General features: G+C 46.2%; 1 protein-coding gene across 1 annotated transcript in view; it reads right to left on the reverse strand.

Annotated features, from left to right (window-relative positions):
• The window catches only part of col25a1 (collagen type XXV alpha 1 chain), a 227159-nt gene that overhangs the window by 38336 nt on the left and 171373 nt on the right, over positions 1-17450 (reverse strand). The window contains exon 30 of the mRNA XM_078544797.1: positions 2613-2666. Coding sequence (XP_078400923.1) covers positions 2613-2666 — 54 coding nt within the window. The remainder of the gene's footprint in view (positions 1-2612; positions 2667-17450) is intronic.

Genomic DNA, 17450 nt, shown 5'->3' on the forward strand with positions numbered 1-17450 from the left:
ATGACCTTCTCAATTGTGTGGTAGGCAGAACAGCATGTATGAATTTCAGTGCTGGTACAATGCCAGATACGCAGGCTGTATGTCCCAACGATTGGATGATTGAATCAAATAGCATATTCCTTCAGTGGTTCGTAATAGACAAAGCACAGACTATACTCAACCAGCCCACGCTTGCAAAACCCTAAACAAAATGTCTACTGTTAGATATGATTCTGTAATTGGGCAGCAGTTGCTGAACAATCCTGAGTGTGCTAACATTTACACTAACAACCAATTTAAGAGAATCTGTCAAGCTTGTAACGTTGCTCATTTATGCTTGCTAGAAGCAACATACGTTCATATGCAGGGACCCATTCTCTGCAAATTAAAGGAATATGTTCACCACTCGCACCTATTTTGAATTACCCGGGAGCTTGGGGAGCCTATAGTTCCCCATTACTTTCTCCGTGGAAACGCCTCAGTGAATCAAGAGTTGACTTGCCAGCCGATCAGCATCGTTTTCTTCTGCAGTATAAATTGTTGTGATCAATTGAAATTTGGCATTCTTGCATTTGTCTTGATGAGCGCAAGATGAAACGCTTCAGCAACATGTCTCTCTTTTCAGCAAAATTCAAGTTCTGTACTACCAAGTGACTGAGAAGTAATGCTGTTAAAATAACAGAAACAGAGGAAAGAACAAAGAGCAGAGGGAAAAGGGAAAGCCAGATACATTTAAGAAAATGTTTCAAATAATTTGCTTTAATTTTAGATTGCTTTTTAAGTGACTAGAACTTGGAGATGACTGTTATTGATATTAGTGGACCAATGTTTAAAGCATTCGCATAACATGAATGCCTCTGTTCAATAATGGCGGAATAATGCCACATCAACATGTGAAGCATTCATCCATTAATATGAGCAACCGTAATTTCTAACACCAGTCCAGTTTTCACAGGACTTCCAGTCATCTCATCAAACATTAATTACAGTAAAAAATCAACAATGACTGAGAAATATCACAAATAAATTATGCGGTAGGTGAATTCTAGAATAGTAAGAGGCATTGGGCTGGACTTTTGTTTTGAAGTCGGGACCCCTATGTTGGGATCATTTCCTGTTTCTGACCCTGAACAGCATCGCAGCGTGACATGCCCAACACTATTTTTGAAGTGATGGCCAATTAATGGCTAGGAAGAATGTTCACCATCTAATTAAGGATGTCGGGTGGTGTCCTAAGGCTGCAGGCCCAATAGGAGGCCCTCCAGCAACAAGAGAGTGGCAGTCCCACCAGAGGTGGCAACTGCTGATGCAGGTAAGAGAGACAGAGAGGGCACCTCAAGAAGGAAGCCCCGCACAAAGTAGAAAAAGCGTTTCAATAAAACTGGCCACATTACAAGAGTGCCATTGTGAAGCTGTGGCCACTTAGTAATTGTGGTAGGTGATGGGTTAACAAGGCCTGGACACCACTTGTGGCATCATATGCAAATAAAATAGGATTGAAGTTCTTAGAGGAATAACCCCACATTGATTCATGTTACACGTTTGTAGATAAATGAAAATGACGGTACTTTAAGTAATCATGGTTCAGATTTGAGATAAACTGGGGTAGGTTTTCACTGCCTGCGTTCTTCCGGTCCTGATGTCCCAAGCCTAGGCCTGACTTCTCTCTAGTCTGTGCACCTCAGGATTGGGATAGGTCTATCTCTGTGCTCATAGCTCCCAATATTGGGCCCTTCCTCTTCCTGGAAAGCAGCAAGCAGAAGGTTCACAAGATCATCCTTGGGATGACGAAGGAGCAATACAATTTTTTGCTTGCCTCTGATGAATCGAGACTGACCTCATCTCCCCCACAGGCCATCCAATGTGTAAGAATCCAGCAGCTGGCCCCTTCACCAGGTTCCCCTGAGGCACCCAACGATTGTAACTCAAGTGCAATTTGTGCGAGAACCATGAACACCCAATGCTGTCTTAATTAAATGACTATATGTGACCCGCAAATATAAATAGTGGGGGGACATCCTGCGTAATACTGAAGCTGTGCAGGATAGCCTGAGCCCTGGTAGATCTCCACTCCTTCTCCTCTTCACATGCCTGACAAATGGCTGAGCTGAAGAAAATCTATTCTCATTGCTCGCTTATTTTTCCTTCCAGAAAATATCTTGCCTATGTCAAGCTGGAAAACTGACTTTATATGATATCTGTTACTATTTCCACCGTGTGCACATCACAGTCACAATCATTGTGGTTATATAAATGCAAAGTGCTCTCATGGACTGAACCGGACTTTTAACAAAAAGCAAAATACCGCAGATGCTGGAAATCTGAAACAGAAGCAGAAAGTGCCGGAAAAACATGGCAGATGCTGCCAAACCTGCTGGGCACTTTTCTAGTACTTTGTTTTTATTTCCTACTTCAGCAGCTCTCCTTCACCCTGATGCGTGTTTCCAAACCCATTCTCTCCATCACAAAACCTGCTCCTAAATACTTCTAGAGTGCAAATTCAAGTCACAGGGTTAATAAAATGTTCATGAACTCATTACCAGCCACTTGTGACTGTGACAATAATTGAAAATCAGCAGAAAGTAGTACTATTCCCTCTTACAGTTACACATACTAACACTAAGTATACTTACAGGCAAACCTGTGGGTCCCCTTGGCCCTGGGTTACCAACTGCTCCTTTTTCACCCTGAAATGACAACACTTGATGTAAACTGAACAATCACAGTTATAAAGAAGCAAGCATTCCCAGATGCTTCTGTATCTTAAGATGTGACAGACATGGAAACTACCAAGTTCAGGGAGCCCCTGTGAGAAATGACAAGTTTAAAAAAGCACATGTCCAGAGTTTAAAAGTGGTGTGTCACTGTGTGTCACAGGTTTGTGCTCCTTGTGTTAGCCTTTTAGCTTTTCTGGAAAGTTTTTAAAGTTTCCTTTTTCTCTTAAAGTTGTTGGTTTTCCTTTCTCTCCCTTTTTATTTTGTTTTTTTTTAAGTGGGCTGCTTGTTTTTGGCTGTTGGAACTGCCAAGGCCAGTGTAAGGCCAGGTGGAGTCAGATTGGGATTGGCTGAATAGGTGCTGGGGGTGAGCAGGGCTTTTACTGGGACCTGGGGTGAACGGGGCTTCACTGGGGCCAAGGGAGGGAGGGCTTGAGTGGGGCTTTATGCCGAGGCTGGGGGAGAGCAGCCCTTTACTGGGGCTGGGTAAGAGCGGCCCTTTACCGAGGCTGGGGGAGAGCGGGGCTTTACCGGGGCTGGGGGAGAGCGGCCCTTTACCGGGGCTGGGGGAGAGCGGCCCTTTACCGAGGCTGGGGGAGAGCGGGGCTTTACCGGGGCTGGGGCAGAGCGGCCCTTTACCGGGGCTGGGGGAGAGCGGCCCTTTATCGGGGCTGGGGGAGGGCGGCCCTTTACCGGGGCTGGGGGAGAGCGGCCCTTTACCGGGGCTGGGGGAGGGCGGCCCTTTACTGGGGCTGGGGGAGAGTGGCCCTTTACTGGTGCTGGGTGAGAGTGGCCCTTTACCGGGGCTGGGTAAGAGTGGCCCTTTACTGGTGCTGGGTGAGAGTGGCCCTTTACCGCGGCTGGGGGAGAGCAGCCCTTTACCGGGGCTGGGGGAGAGCGGCCCTTGACCGCGGCTAGGGGTGAGCTGACCTTTACTGGGGCTGGGGGAGAGCGGGGCTTTACTGGCACCAGAGTTGAATGTGGCTTTACTGAGGCCGGGGGTGAGCGGAGATTTATTGAGACATGCTATCGAAGCTTTTCATCTTGCGCTCATCAGGACAACTCACAAGATAAACCAACAGTAAAGGGAGCAACAATTTATACTGCATGAGAAGAGAGTGCTGATTGGTTAGCAAGTGGACTGATTGGTAGAGGCTTTGCCATGGAGATTGCAGCAGAGAACAGTTAACTGTCAAACCTCTGCTCAAATTCAAACCAGGCAGGTTGCCTCAGATTGGTCAAGGCATTGCCATGGGGAAATGAACCGGGGAATGGCTGTCCCCCAAGTTTTTGTTTAATTGGAAAAAGTGCAATGCATGGACATCCTCCTTCTGTCTGCAAAGAACAGGGCCCTGTGTGTGCATGCTCTTCTAGCATGAGCAAGTGAGCCACATTGCGAGCCCGACTGATAACCTTAAATTGGTTCTCAGTGCAAGTCCTAGCACAATCATGATTGTTTAGCAAGTGTTGTCCAATCATGGAATCAGATCTAATGTTGGATAATATGGGCAGAATTTTCCCTGAATTGCACTAAGTACTCTAGTGGGCATGGAAATCGGCACTTTTTCCATCAGCCACAATGGCGGGTTTTCATGCCGTATTGTCCCCTTCCCCTCTTTAATTATGCACCCAAGTGAAACCTGCCGAATCGCTGGCGGGCCGCCTCCAGTTCACCCGCCCTGTCATGACCTCACCGTTTCCTCACTCCGGGTGCCGCACAGCACACAAAGTTCCCACTGCCAGCAGCCCAAGACTGCTCCATCGAAGAGATAGTCCCAAAACCTAAGAAGAGTGCTGCCCCCAAGTTTAGTGATGCCTCACTTGAGTGCCTGCTGGACACCATGGAGGCCCGGCGCAATGTCCTCTACCCCTGCCCTGGCCACGGGAGGCCCACCAACATCATAAATCTGGCTTGGGAGGTGGTGGCAGCAGTGGTCAGTGCGAACGCTGCCCAGAAAAGGTCGGCCATCCAGCGCAGAAAGAGGATGAATTATCTCATCCTTTCCGCCAGGGCAAGGCAACCATCTTATCAGCCTCAACTCACACTCACAAGCCCATCACACATCTCACTCACAGCCAGCTCAACGGACATCACCACTCACTCTCTCACACGCACCTTCACATCTCCAGCTGGCCTCATCCCCTCTGCTGATCTTGTCCTCATTCAGTCCACGGTTCCACAAATTACCCACAAATGCCAGGCATCCTTCTCATCTGCCCTGGCAAGCGTCTTTCTCATACTCTCCCTGTCTATCTTTATGCAGGGCAGGACAAGCTGGCACATAATAAAAGGGAGGTGTCCCAGACTGGCAGTGGTGAGCTGGAACTCAAGGTCCTCACAGGGTCCGAAAACAGAGCCATCATGCTGGCCAAAGTTGTGAACCATTCCTGTGGCAACATTGAGGTCAGCGGCAAGCACATGCGTGAGGCTTCTACACCAGATTATCCCTCTGTCAATGCTACTCTGAGTGCACTGTTCTTGTGTGTTACCCAGCTGCCATGCACTAATAATCTCTACTTTCTCTCCTAGGTACCTCTGCCAAGCGCCTGACACCCTCAGCCAGCCAGGTCCCCAGCTCCAGCCCTGAGGGCACCTCAGGTAAGGAGCCTGAGGACAGCACCTTAGAAGACCTGCCACAGCGCTCACCCTGCAGATACACAAACCTCGGTGAGGCCTAGATCTAGAGCAGGTGGGGGATCACAATTTGGTGGTCACTTGCACACAATCTGGTCCACAGCAGGTGGAGGCAGGGACATTCGAGATCACCGTCACTTGGGCCACTGCTGGAGGCCAGGAATCTGCTGTGTCCAAGTCAGATAACGAGCGTCCAGACCCGGTCCTCAATTAGTTGGTGGAGATGCAACGACAATCACGGGAACATCAGGAAGGGATGTCAGCTACACTCCTCAGATTGTAAGGGACAATGGAGGAGTCCGTCTGCCTTCAGTCCAAGGAGTTAGCGTTGGCGTGCCAATGCACAGAGATCAACACTGGCACAATGGCGGCCACCATGGAGGCCTTTATCTAGGACATCGGTCCTGCACTGCCACGTGGGCTGAACTCCATCGCTGACGCCATAGTTGGCCTCCAGCAGTGTCAACTCGAGAGGGGTGTGGGTAGCTCAATCTCACTCCAGCTGCCCATTCTCCTCAAGGGGTCAGCCAGGGGCCTTCAGGCACCCATAGGGAGTACCACCATCTACCCAGGTGACTCCAGGACTGTCCGACCGATTCCAATCCCCTCTTCTTGTGACCCCATCAGCTCTAGCTCCACAGGCCGAGGAGGGTGCACCGGCCCACAGCAGGACACCCAAAGCAGGCCAAGGTCCTCCAGGTCTTAGTTCTCCAGAGGACGTCCACCATGGTCATCACGGACTATAGGGCATCCAGTCAGCAGGCCTCCACCTCTGCTGTGGATGTCTGGGGAGCACCAAGATGTAGTGGTAGGATTAGGAAAGCTCCAAAACTTTAGGAGCACAATGGTCGTATGGGTGTTCAGAACTTGTATATAATGTGCACAACTGTAAATCGAATATCACCCATTTCGCATCTCCTCTTGTGTATGCCTTCTTTTTATTAAGAGCTGTGTTGCAGTCAATCAGATGACACTCAATGGTCCCTCCTCCGAATTATTGCGGATGTCGCTATCATGGGCATGTCATCTGTGAGGTCTGCTTACATTTTACCACAGTGTCTGACCGTTTTCATATCCCACAATTCCAACATCAGTCATGCCTCATCCATAATGTTTATCTGTGCTTGTGGAAGGCACATGGTTTGCAGGGTTGTTTCATGTTTTTTGGCTGTGTGACATAGAGGCAGAGGTGTTCTCCCATCTCGCATGCATTTTTAAAAATTCATTCATGGGATGTGGGCATTGCTGGCTAGGCAAGCATTTATTGCCACATTGCTGTGGGTCTGGAGTCACATGTAGGCCAGGCCAGGTAAGGACAGCAGATTTCCTTCCCTAAAGGACATGAGTGAACCAGATGGGTTTTTACAACAATCGACAATGGTTTCACGGTACAGCAGATTTCCTTCCCTAAAGGACATGAGTGAACCAGATGGGTTTTTACAACAATCGACAATGGTTTCACGGTTATCATTAGATTTTTAATTCCAGATTTCTATTGAATTCAAATTCCACCATCTGCCGTGGCGGGATTCGAACCCTGGTTCCCAGAGCATTACCCTGGGTATCTGGATTACCAGTCCAACAACAATACCACAATACCACTACTCCATTACACCTTTCAATCATTCAGGGAGGCAGTGTAGAAGGACAGAAGAGTTAACGCATGGAGAAGGGTGATATATCCTGGAATCCATGCACTCTGTCATCTGTGTTACAACCAGAACCAATGTTATTCACTGAGCAAGCCCAGTCTGAGAGGGAAACTTGTCTTATTGATCATAACCTTTTTTGCATACTTTGAAACCAAGGAAAAAACTACTGATTCCCAGAAGCATAAAATCCCAGTAGCACTTTTAGGACTTGAAAATTAATGATTTATTAACAAGAAGAAAAAATCTTAAGCACACAAAATTTAAGTTACACAATTAAAACAGTCTTACAAAACATCCCCCCAAAAAATCCACTTGGTCGGAAAAAACAAGTAATCTACTTGGCAGCAGCTCCCTTAGAGATTTTTAACCATAAAAATCCAGTAATATTACCCAAGGAAAAGCTGCTGTCACTTTAGTAAAGGCATACCGCACAACTTCGCACTCTCTTCCACCCTGCTGTAGAAATCCAAGAAAATTCAGAATACAAACTATTTTTTGAAACAAAGATTTTTTTGGTCTGGCTGGATGGCTGTCTCAGATTTCAAATATTTTCTCAGCACGGAGCTGGTCTCAGGACATTTCAGGACAACTCAACTAAAAATGTTTTCTGAAATATCTTTTTTCCCTTTCATCTTAGGTTCCATTGTCCTAAGGAACCTCTTTGACCTCAACTTGTCCAAAATATAAAAATCTTTCATGTTTTCCTATTGCCTCCACTTTCTGATAAAATAAAATTTAATAATCTTCCCTTGTTTACTCATGAAACATTTGTCAGTTATAAAAGTCCCTTGTCACTTCTAAACTCCCCTTTAAAATTTAACAGCTGAAAAGTCAAGTCCCCACATTTCTCATAATGCAAATTTTAAACCCAACCTATTTACTTGTAAATCCAATTGTACCGTAGCCTCTCATTACAAATGCATATACCCTTTTAGCTCTCAACTCTCACAGACAAGCTGTCTCTATGAACCTTCTCCCCAGTTTAATTAATCATGGACACACACACATACATCCTTCTTTACAGAATATCACCATATTCCCAAAATATTTTTAAAAAATCCACCTTCACATCTGACAGGGCTTCCATGCTATGAGCCCATATTCTAAGGTAGTGTGCGTTCCTGTCTGGCAACCGCATTTGCGACTTTCTGACTGCATATCTATTAAGCTGACTAATAAGTGCGAGCACCTTGCTACATTAAGTAATGAGACTCTGGTCCCCTCAGCCAAACTAGTGTCCTGGTGCTCGAACCTACAGACCTGAGTGTCTCTCACCGTATCGTTATTTGTGTTGTGGCCACAAGGCTTCAATGTACGGATGCAGCACTGTGCATCCCCTCATCTAAACAGTGGCCGTGGTCACTGATGCTAATTCCAAATGGTCATATGTGCTGGACCATGGATCCATTGAGCATGATTGGGAACCACACATCGTAGCTCCAGACAATGTTGATGGGAGAAATGGGGTCTAAGCAATAATGTACTGAAGCTGAAGTGTGCTCTATGTTAGAAATGACGCATGGCCCTGAGGGCTTCATGGTCTTAGAGATTTGTCACGTCACTAGGGCCAGGGCTGGCCATGAGGGCACAATGTCTGCATTAAGGAGAAGGAATGTTAATGCCAGGCATGCAATTGTTTGTATGTCGCATCCTCAGGTGGTCCACATCCATAGTAAGATGAGGAAAAATGCAGGCCACCATACCTGCATGAGAGTCACAAACAAAAACAAAAGTAGCTGGAAAAACTCAGCAGGTCTGACAGATCTGTGGAGAGGAACACAGTTAACGTTTCGAATCTGAATGACTCTTCATCAGAGTGCTGGCTGTCAATGGGATTGGGAAAGTGACAGGGAGGACAGACTCATCTATACATGGATTCAGACCTTCCAAACCTCCTCGGCTGCCTTGGACCAAGTCTCGCCCATCAGTTGCATCATCGAGGTTACACAGAATGCGTTGTCACATTGCTGCGGATGGATTGCCTTGAGGAGCGTTGTCTGATTAAAGACTACCATGCATGAGCCCACTCACGATAGTGGATCAGCTCCTGCCTCACGTAGGCTGCCGTTGCAACTGGGATGCTGCAGAGATGTTTGCAGAGTCAATACCTTTGGACCTCTGGCAGTGGTGGCAGGTCCTCCTCCAGACAGCGCCTCATCTCTGCAAGGACGCATGCTTCCAAGGCTTCATCAACTTTCAAAGGATCACGGCAATGTGACCCCGATGTGGAATGACTCACTGTCATTTTGAAGTGCATAGTTGAAAAAATAGGAATAGCAAAGCTGCTGTTTGTGTTGGCCCCTCATATAGGGCACTTGTCCAAGGGGATGCCCCACCAATGTTCGGGTAGCAGCTCGAGCCTTGTTGTACCTTCTCTCAGTAGGATTCTGTGGCCGCCACACGGGCATCATCAGCCAAGTCCTTTGTGGATACTCTTTGTCCTTGAGGAGCCAGCCCTGGATCCTGTGTGGCCCCTTGAAGATGATCGGGATCTACCATCTACTCAAAATATACGAGTCGTGGACACTTCGTGGAAACCTGGAGTTTTGATACCACATGAGTGCAGTTGATGGCACCCTGCACCTGCCAAGCTCAGTACTCTGGCATCCTGATTTGCTTGATCTCTGTTAAGTTGATGTAATTGTGGGCCTTGGCAAAAATGGGTCTGTGTGTGGATACTTGAGAGATCCCACAGAGGTCCCCAGTGGAGCCCTGGAAGGAACCAATGGCATAGACGTTGAGTGCGGTTGCTAATTTTGCAGCCACTGGCAACGGATGTCCTCCTAGTCCATGTAGTGCCAATTCCCGGAAAATGGAGCAAATGTGATCCTGGACATGTGAAGCCGTTGACAACACTGTTTCTTGCTCATCTGCAGATAAGACAGGAGACACCTGTACACCCTGGCTCTAGTGAGGCACCTACGTACAGCGTCTCTGTTCTCCAAACCCTCTGTGTGTGGAGGGCCCTGTTAGGCCTTGGTCTTGTGGGTTTTGTTCCTCCCTTAGGCGAACCAGGCTCCTCTGCCACAATCTTCTCCTTCTTCTCTCATGCCTGTATGCAATTATGCAGGCAGCAATGAATCCAGGCTCCACCTTCCTGCTGGCCTCCTCTCAGCAGTATCAATGAGAAACAGACAAGAGTCAGGACTTGTCTGCAAAATTAATCTTTCTGTCAATGACTCTAGAGCTATTTTGGGTTCATGGCTCTGGTTCCCGTGTTGGCAACTACCCGCCCCAGATCTGCAATGCGAAGTGCATATCAAGGTGCTCCCCCACCTATTCATGAGCAACTACTATGAGATTGCTTTGGCCAGGTGCCTGGATGTGGTGCTTTCAGCCCAGGGGCTGGCATCCTCATACACAGCACTGTAACACCACAGTCTTTGGAATGTACATGAGCGCCAATGTTTACTCAGGTTATGAAATATGCTGAGGGCGGCCTTCTCTTGTCTTCCGGGAACCGTCCGGTGCCACTACTGCAACACACTTCAAAAGCTTGTCTAGGTGCCCATTTGCTCAGAACTTCTTTATTGCTATGGGGAATTGCCATGCTGAGAGCAAGGGGTTAATCCTAGGAGATTGATTAGTGCAACTTTGCGTGATTAGTGTCACATGAATGCGCAGCATTGCTTCACTTTGCTGATTCCCTGCAATGTCATTGCGAGACGACTAACATCTCTCAGCTGTGCCTGTCTGCTCTTGTGGGAATACGCACCTTTAGTTGCTCCCCCCCTCCCCCAGTGCAGTTAGCTGGCGTCCAAGGTGCCTGCAGCGCCTCCAACAACAGGGTTTGTTCTCATTATACTTTTTCCCTGCATAATCACTGCAGATTGGAAGGTGGTGGTGGTGAGCTCTCACTGCCAGGCCAGCTTGGATCCTCCCTGTGCAAGTATGCATACCACCTCCCCCTCCATTGTCGCTGAGGAAGTGAATGTTAAGATTACCCTCCCTCAAAGACCTCTCAGTCCTCCCCTGTATTCCTTGATCCCATTGTTTTTGTGGTGGATGTCCATTTGTTAGCCCATGGACATTCTGAGGTGGAGGTGCCTATGCCTCATGTCCACCTCAGCCCTCACCTTCCTGAGGCCACTTGCACAGTTAAACATGTCTCCCCACACATGCCCTGGGATTCGCCCCCCCCAAACTTTGCCAAGCAAGCCCTCGCCCTCCAGCCTCTTAACTTGCTGGAGGCCACTTCCCCCCTTCCCCAAGCAAGGCCTCACCCTGCAGCCGTTGAAAAGACACCCTTGCCTTACCACTGGTCTGGTAGGTGGACGCTTGCCTGTGAACTGCCCTGAAACTGATGTGTTGCTGCCAGCGAAGTCTGGCGCTGAATACGCCAAGCACTGCCCAAAACAAGGTAAGCAAACGAACCTCGAAGTCCTGAGTGAAGTGCAGGTCGCCAGGTGCACATCGCTTATGTACTGTTGTGAAACATGTCGGGGTGACTGAATGCCAACGTGGCCTCATGATCCAGCGGGTGGGGGGATGATTCTGGTGAGCAGGGCTTATAATGAGATGAAAATCGATGGAAATGACATTCCCGACGTACAGCAGTGGGAAACATGACCCGTCATTGAGAGAGGAGCGGATAATTGCAAACTGGTTTTACGATGATGTAAAACCCATTTTTGCGATCTCATGAGAATTTACACTCCCGTTTGCCATGACACCCGCTGCAAACGAGAGCAGAAAATCCCAACCTAAGTTTTGAGTTTTGCAAGCACGGGCTGGTTGGATAACACTTACTAAACAACCCTGATTGTGCTAAGAATTACACTGAAAACCAATTTAAGATTATCAGCCGGGCTCGCAGTGTGGATCACTTACTCTTGCTAGAAGCCACATGTATTCACACATAGGGCCCTGTCCTTTGCAGACAGAAAGAGCATGTCCACGCATTGCACCTTTTCCAACTAAACAAAAGTTTGGGGACAGCCATTCCCCAGTTCATTCCCTATGGCAATGACTTGGACCAATCTGAGTCAACTTGCCTGATTTGAATTTGAGCAAAAGCATGGCAGTTAACTGTTAACAGTTAATTGTTCCCTGCTGCATTCTCCATGGGAAAGCCTCTACCAATCAGAGTTCACTCACCAACCAATCAGCACTGTCTTCTCATGCAGTATAAATTGTTGTTCCCTTTACTTAGTTCCCATTACTGTTGGTTTGCCTTGTGAGCTGTCCTGATGAGTGCAAGACAGAAAGCTTCGATAGCATGTCTCATTTACTCAGCAATACTCAAGTTCTGGATTACTGACCAGTTGCTTTTACATTGATAGTCATGAAGTGTTTTGAGCGCACTGTGTCAAAGCATCTTTTAGATCCTTTTGCTCCACATGTTGATCAGTTACAGTTTGCCTATCAACCTCATAAGTCAGTAGGTGATGCTGTTCTGACCTCGGTCCATGTGATCCAACAGAACATGAATAGATTGGCAACTCTGCTTGTGCTACCTTTGTTGATTTCTATTCAGATACCATGCAAACATTTAAACTTATTAAAAAATTGAAAAGCCTTGATGTCTTTCCTAATCTCCTATTTTGGATCAGTGATTTCCTTCACAACAGGCTTCAGTAATTTACTTGGAGCCCATGCTAATGAATATTGGATCTCCTCAGGGTTGTGTACTGTCACCTTTGCTTTTCATCCTGTATCTGAATAATTTTTGATCAGAGTACGACAACATAATGGTCCTGAAGTATGCTGATGAAATGGTACTTGTCGATCTCATCAGGAATAATGAAGTAAACTACAGGGATTCAGTGAAGACATTTGTAAAATGGTGCAATAACAATTCTCAAGGTGAACGAAAACAAGATGAAAGAGCTAATTATAGATTTTAGGAAAAAGCCTGTTAATGATATTGTTCTTGTGAAGATTCATGATGTAGACATTGAAATAGTTACCAATCACAAGTACCTAGAGGCAGAATTTTCCATTTGGCGTGTGGGTGCCAGACCATTAAATAACGTGTGATGATGTCGGGCGTGCGTCCCGATGTCATCGCGAAGTTGCACGATATTTCGTTTGGCGCATGCGCGCCGGAGTCGGCTGCGCACCCACCGATAATTGATTGGCCTGTTAAGGCCATTAAACAGGTAATTAACCTGAATTTTACGTCGCCCGTCCAACCTTATGGTTGGTGGAGAGGTGAAAAGGCCAAGCGACCTTTACCTTTTTTGGGACGAGCGGGATGATGTTTCCTAAAGCTTTTACAAATTAAATGAAAACTTCTTTTGAAAAATAAAAACACGTCCTATCTCATGTGACAGTCACATGTGGGGACATGTTTCTTTAAATTTTTAATGTATTTATTTTTCTAAAAAGCGCTTCAATCTCTCTGAGGCAGCTCCGTACCTCAGGGACATTGAAGTGCTCTTTCGCGCATGGACCCAACTCTCCTTCCTCCCACTGCTCGCACAGGTATCACTCAGCGCTACTGCTCAGGATCCACGCAGGGTGGGCCTTAATTGGCCTGCCCGCATGAAATTGCAGTGTGGAGCTGATCGCGGGCGGCAGTCGGCTCTGCGACCACCCTGCCCACTCCCGCTGAGCCTGCCCGACTAATGGAAAATCCTGGCCTAGGTATCAAAATAGATGATAAGTTGAATTGGAGGGAGCAGTGTACAGATGTGGTGGCCAAGGGACATACACAATTATACTACCTCAGAAAATTAAAATCTTTTCATGTAGATCCTACACTCATGAAACTCTTCTACACAGCTGTAGTTGAGAGCGCTATCCGTTTTCGATGTCTTGCCTGGTACTGTTATCTTACAGAGATTACTGAACCAGGCAGGAAGGGTATTTGATAAGCAGATCTTTCTTGCTTAAATCTGTTCTTGAAGAATTTTGAATAAATTAATGAGTGTCATGAGCAATGAGAATCAGCCCTTGTCTCAGTATTACTGTTGGATAGACTGAGGGAAAAGGCTACAATCCCTCAGATACAGGACATATCGGTTCCTAAACTATTGTGCCCTCTTTTATTAGAACTTTGAACAGGAGTTTGATGTTTGGATGAGAATATGCACTCAGAGTGGGACTTACTGACTGATTATTTTAATGCATTGGAATAGTTTTTAATACATAGTTAATTGAAAATAGATCTCTGTGTTAGGGTAATTTTCTTGCTTTTATTGTTATCATTCATTTATATATAATTTTTTTTCACGAACAAGCAGTGTACGCAAAATGAATCTCCCAATGAACTTACGTATGGATAATAAAGTGAAACAAAAAAAATCAAACAGCAGCGCCTAATGGAAAATAACAGCTGAAATGAAAACCACTAATAGTGAAGGCCTGTTTGGTTGTCATCATGTTCTCAATACTTGGAATTGTTTTTCACAAAGGAGATGACTCAATACCTTTAGCATGTTTCAACACTGCAGCAGCAGCTCCAATAGTCTGATGAAAAAACATGTCGGGGGTGTTGTGCTGTGGAACATGAAAACCCTGAAGCTATTTATCTTTTGCTAATGGTGATTATTCAGATTGGGTATGTAGTTCTGCTTTTGAGATAACTGGGTTTTTCCACTCTGCCGAGGCCATCCTGAACAGGGTACAAGATGGTACATTATGTACAAGTCACGAATCAAGGAGAGTGCAGCAGAATCAGAAATACAGAGAGTGCAGCAGAATCAGAAATACAGCATAGATTTTTTTATGAGTCCTCCTCCATGAGAAGCACCTGGCTTTCTGTAAGTGTGATTTTGAAACTCTAGCTCACCCCTGCGACCTTTCAATTTATGTTTGTATCGGGGCTGCTGCTTCGCCATGTGCAGGACTAGCAACCCTTCCATTGTTAAACAGCAAAAACTTTCAAAATCTAGGAAAGCACAATACTTCCAGCCTAATCAACAGTCTAAATTCCCTATTATTTTCTGTTGTAAGCATCCAATTTTTTATTAAATTACCATCCCTAATTGCCCAGAAGATGGCAGTGAGCTCCCTTCTTGAACTGCTGCAGTCCATCTGGTGTAGGTATACCCACAGTGCTGTTAGGGAGGGAGTTCCAGGGTATTGACCCAGCAACAGTGAAGGAACGATGACATATTGACATATTTCCAAATGGTGCGTGGCTTGGAGGGGAACTTGGAGGTGGTGGTGTTCCCATGTGCTTGCTGCCCTTCTCCTTCAAGGTGATAGAGGTCATGGGTTTGGGAAGGTTCTGTCTAAGGAAATTTGGCAAGTTGCTGCAGTGCATTTTGTATATGGTACACACTACTGCTATTGTACGGCAGTGGTGGAGAGAGTGAAAGTTTAAGATGGTGGATGGGGTGCCAATGAAGCCTGCTGCTTTGTCCTGGATGCTGTCAAGAATCTTAAATGTTGGAGCTGCACTCATACAGGCAAGTGCGAGTATTCCATCACACTCCTGACTTGTGCCTTGTAGATGGTGAACAGACTTTGGAGAGTCAGAAGGCGAGTTACTCATTGCAGAATTCCCAATCTCTGACCACTCTTGTAGCCACAGTAGTTACGTGGCTGGTCCAGTTAAATTTCTGGTCAATGACAGCCCCCAGGATGTGATGGTGGGAGATTCAGCAATGGTAATGCTGTTGAATGTTAAGAGGAGATCGTTAGATTCTCATATTTTGTATATGGTCATTGCCTGACAGCAGTGTGGTGTGAATGTTATTGCCACATATCAGCCCAAGCCTGAATTTTGTCTAAGTCTTGCTGCATGCAGGCATGGACTACGTCAGTATCTGAGAAGTTGCGTATAGTACTGAACATCATGGAATTATCAATGAATATCCCCACTTTTGACCGTATGGTGGAGGGAAGCTCATTGATGAAACAGCTGATTGGGCCCAGGACACTACCCTGAGAAACTCCTATAAGGATGTCCTGGGACTGAGATGATTGACCTCCAACAACCACAACCATCTTCCTTTGTGCTAGGCATGACTCCAATCAGTGGAGAGTTTTTCTTCCTGATTCTGATTGATTTGCTATATTGAATATGTTGTATTGCTTGTTTACATGGGATTATTTGGCTTTATTACCTCACCAACAACTATCAAAATTCTTTTAGTCTGATGAACAGAACAGCAACATGGGCTATTTTGGAAAAGAAAACTACCTGTTTCCTGATGCAAACACTCCAAGTTGACTCTAACCCTATATAATCTAATTTCATCCATCATCCTTATATGAGATTTGTTTTAATGGGTTCAAAATGTGCAATATGGTTTAGACACGTCATTTACAGCCACAGTGAATAAATGAGAACTATAGTGCTTTGTTGTTCCAGCATTCTATGTCATATTTGCACATTCATTACCAATGAATTAAATATGTCTTGGCCTAGAATTTTAACTCTGGCTGAAATTGGCAGAACAAGGGAAAAGATGGTGAAATTTTAAAATGCAAATTATGTTGATCCTAAATCAAGTTTTCACAGTCCTTAATGCTGCTTTAAAAAAAACTGTGCTGTAAACTGATCCCGGCCACTGACCTGGCCACGCCCCAGATTGAAATAATGAGCATGGTGAGTTTATAAAACAAAAACAGAATTACCTGGAAAAACTCAGCAGGTCTGGCAGCATCGGCGGAGAAGAAATCAGTTAACGTTTCGAGCCTTCATGGCCCTTCGGCAGAACTGAAGCATAGTTAGGAGAAAGGAGAAATATAAACTGGTTCAAGGTGGGTGGGGGGCGGGGGGGGGAAGAGAGAAGTTGAGGGTGTGGTGATTGTGGAGATAAGCAAGCCGTGATAGGAGCAGATAATCAAAAGATGTCACAGAGAAAAGGATCAAAGAGGTGTTGAAGGTGGTGATATTTGTCTAAGAAAAGTGCTAATTAAGAATGGAAGACAGGATACTCAAAGTACAGCTCTAGTGGGGGTGGGGTGGACAGACTAACAAGGTTTTAGTTTTAGATTTAAAAATAATGGAAATAGGTGGGGAAAGAAGAATCTATATAAATTATTGAAAAAAAGGCGGGGGGTGGGGGGGTGGAGAAACGGGGTGGGGATGGGGGGAGGGGGAGTTTAAGATCTAAAGTTGTTGAATTCAATATTCAGCCCGGAAGGCTGTAAAGTGCCTAGTCGGAAGATGAGGTGCTGTTCCTCCAGTTTGCGTTGGGCTTCACTGGAACAATGCAGCAAGCCAAGGACAGACATGTGGGCAAGAGAGCAGGGTGGAGTGTTAAAATGGCAAGCGACAGGGAGGTTTGGGTCTTTCTTGCGGACAGACCGCAGGTGTTCTGCAAAACGGTCGCCCAGTTTGCGTTTGGTCTCTCCAATGTAGAGGAGACCGCATTGGGAGCAACGAATGCAGTAGACTAAGTTAGGGGAAATGCAAGTGAAATGCTGCTTCACTTGAAAGGAGTGTTTGGGCCCTTGGACGGTGAGGAGAGAGGAAGTGAAGGGGCAGGTGTTGCATCTTCTGCGTGGGCATGGGGAGGTGCCATAAGTTGGGGTTGAGGAGTAGGGGGTGATGGAGGAGTGGACCAGGGT

This window comes from Cetorhinus maximus, chromosome 1, assembly GCF_964194155.1.
Source record: "Cetorhinus maximus chromosome 1, sCetMax3.hap1.1, whole genome shotgun sequence".
Taxonomy (NCBI): domain Eukaryota; kingdom Metazoa; phylum Chordata; class Chondrichthyes; order Lamniformes; family Cetorhinidae; genus Cetorhinus; species Cetorhinus maximus.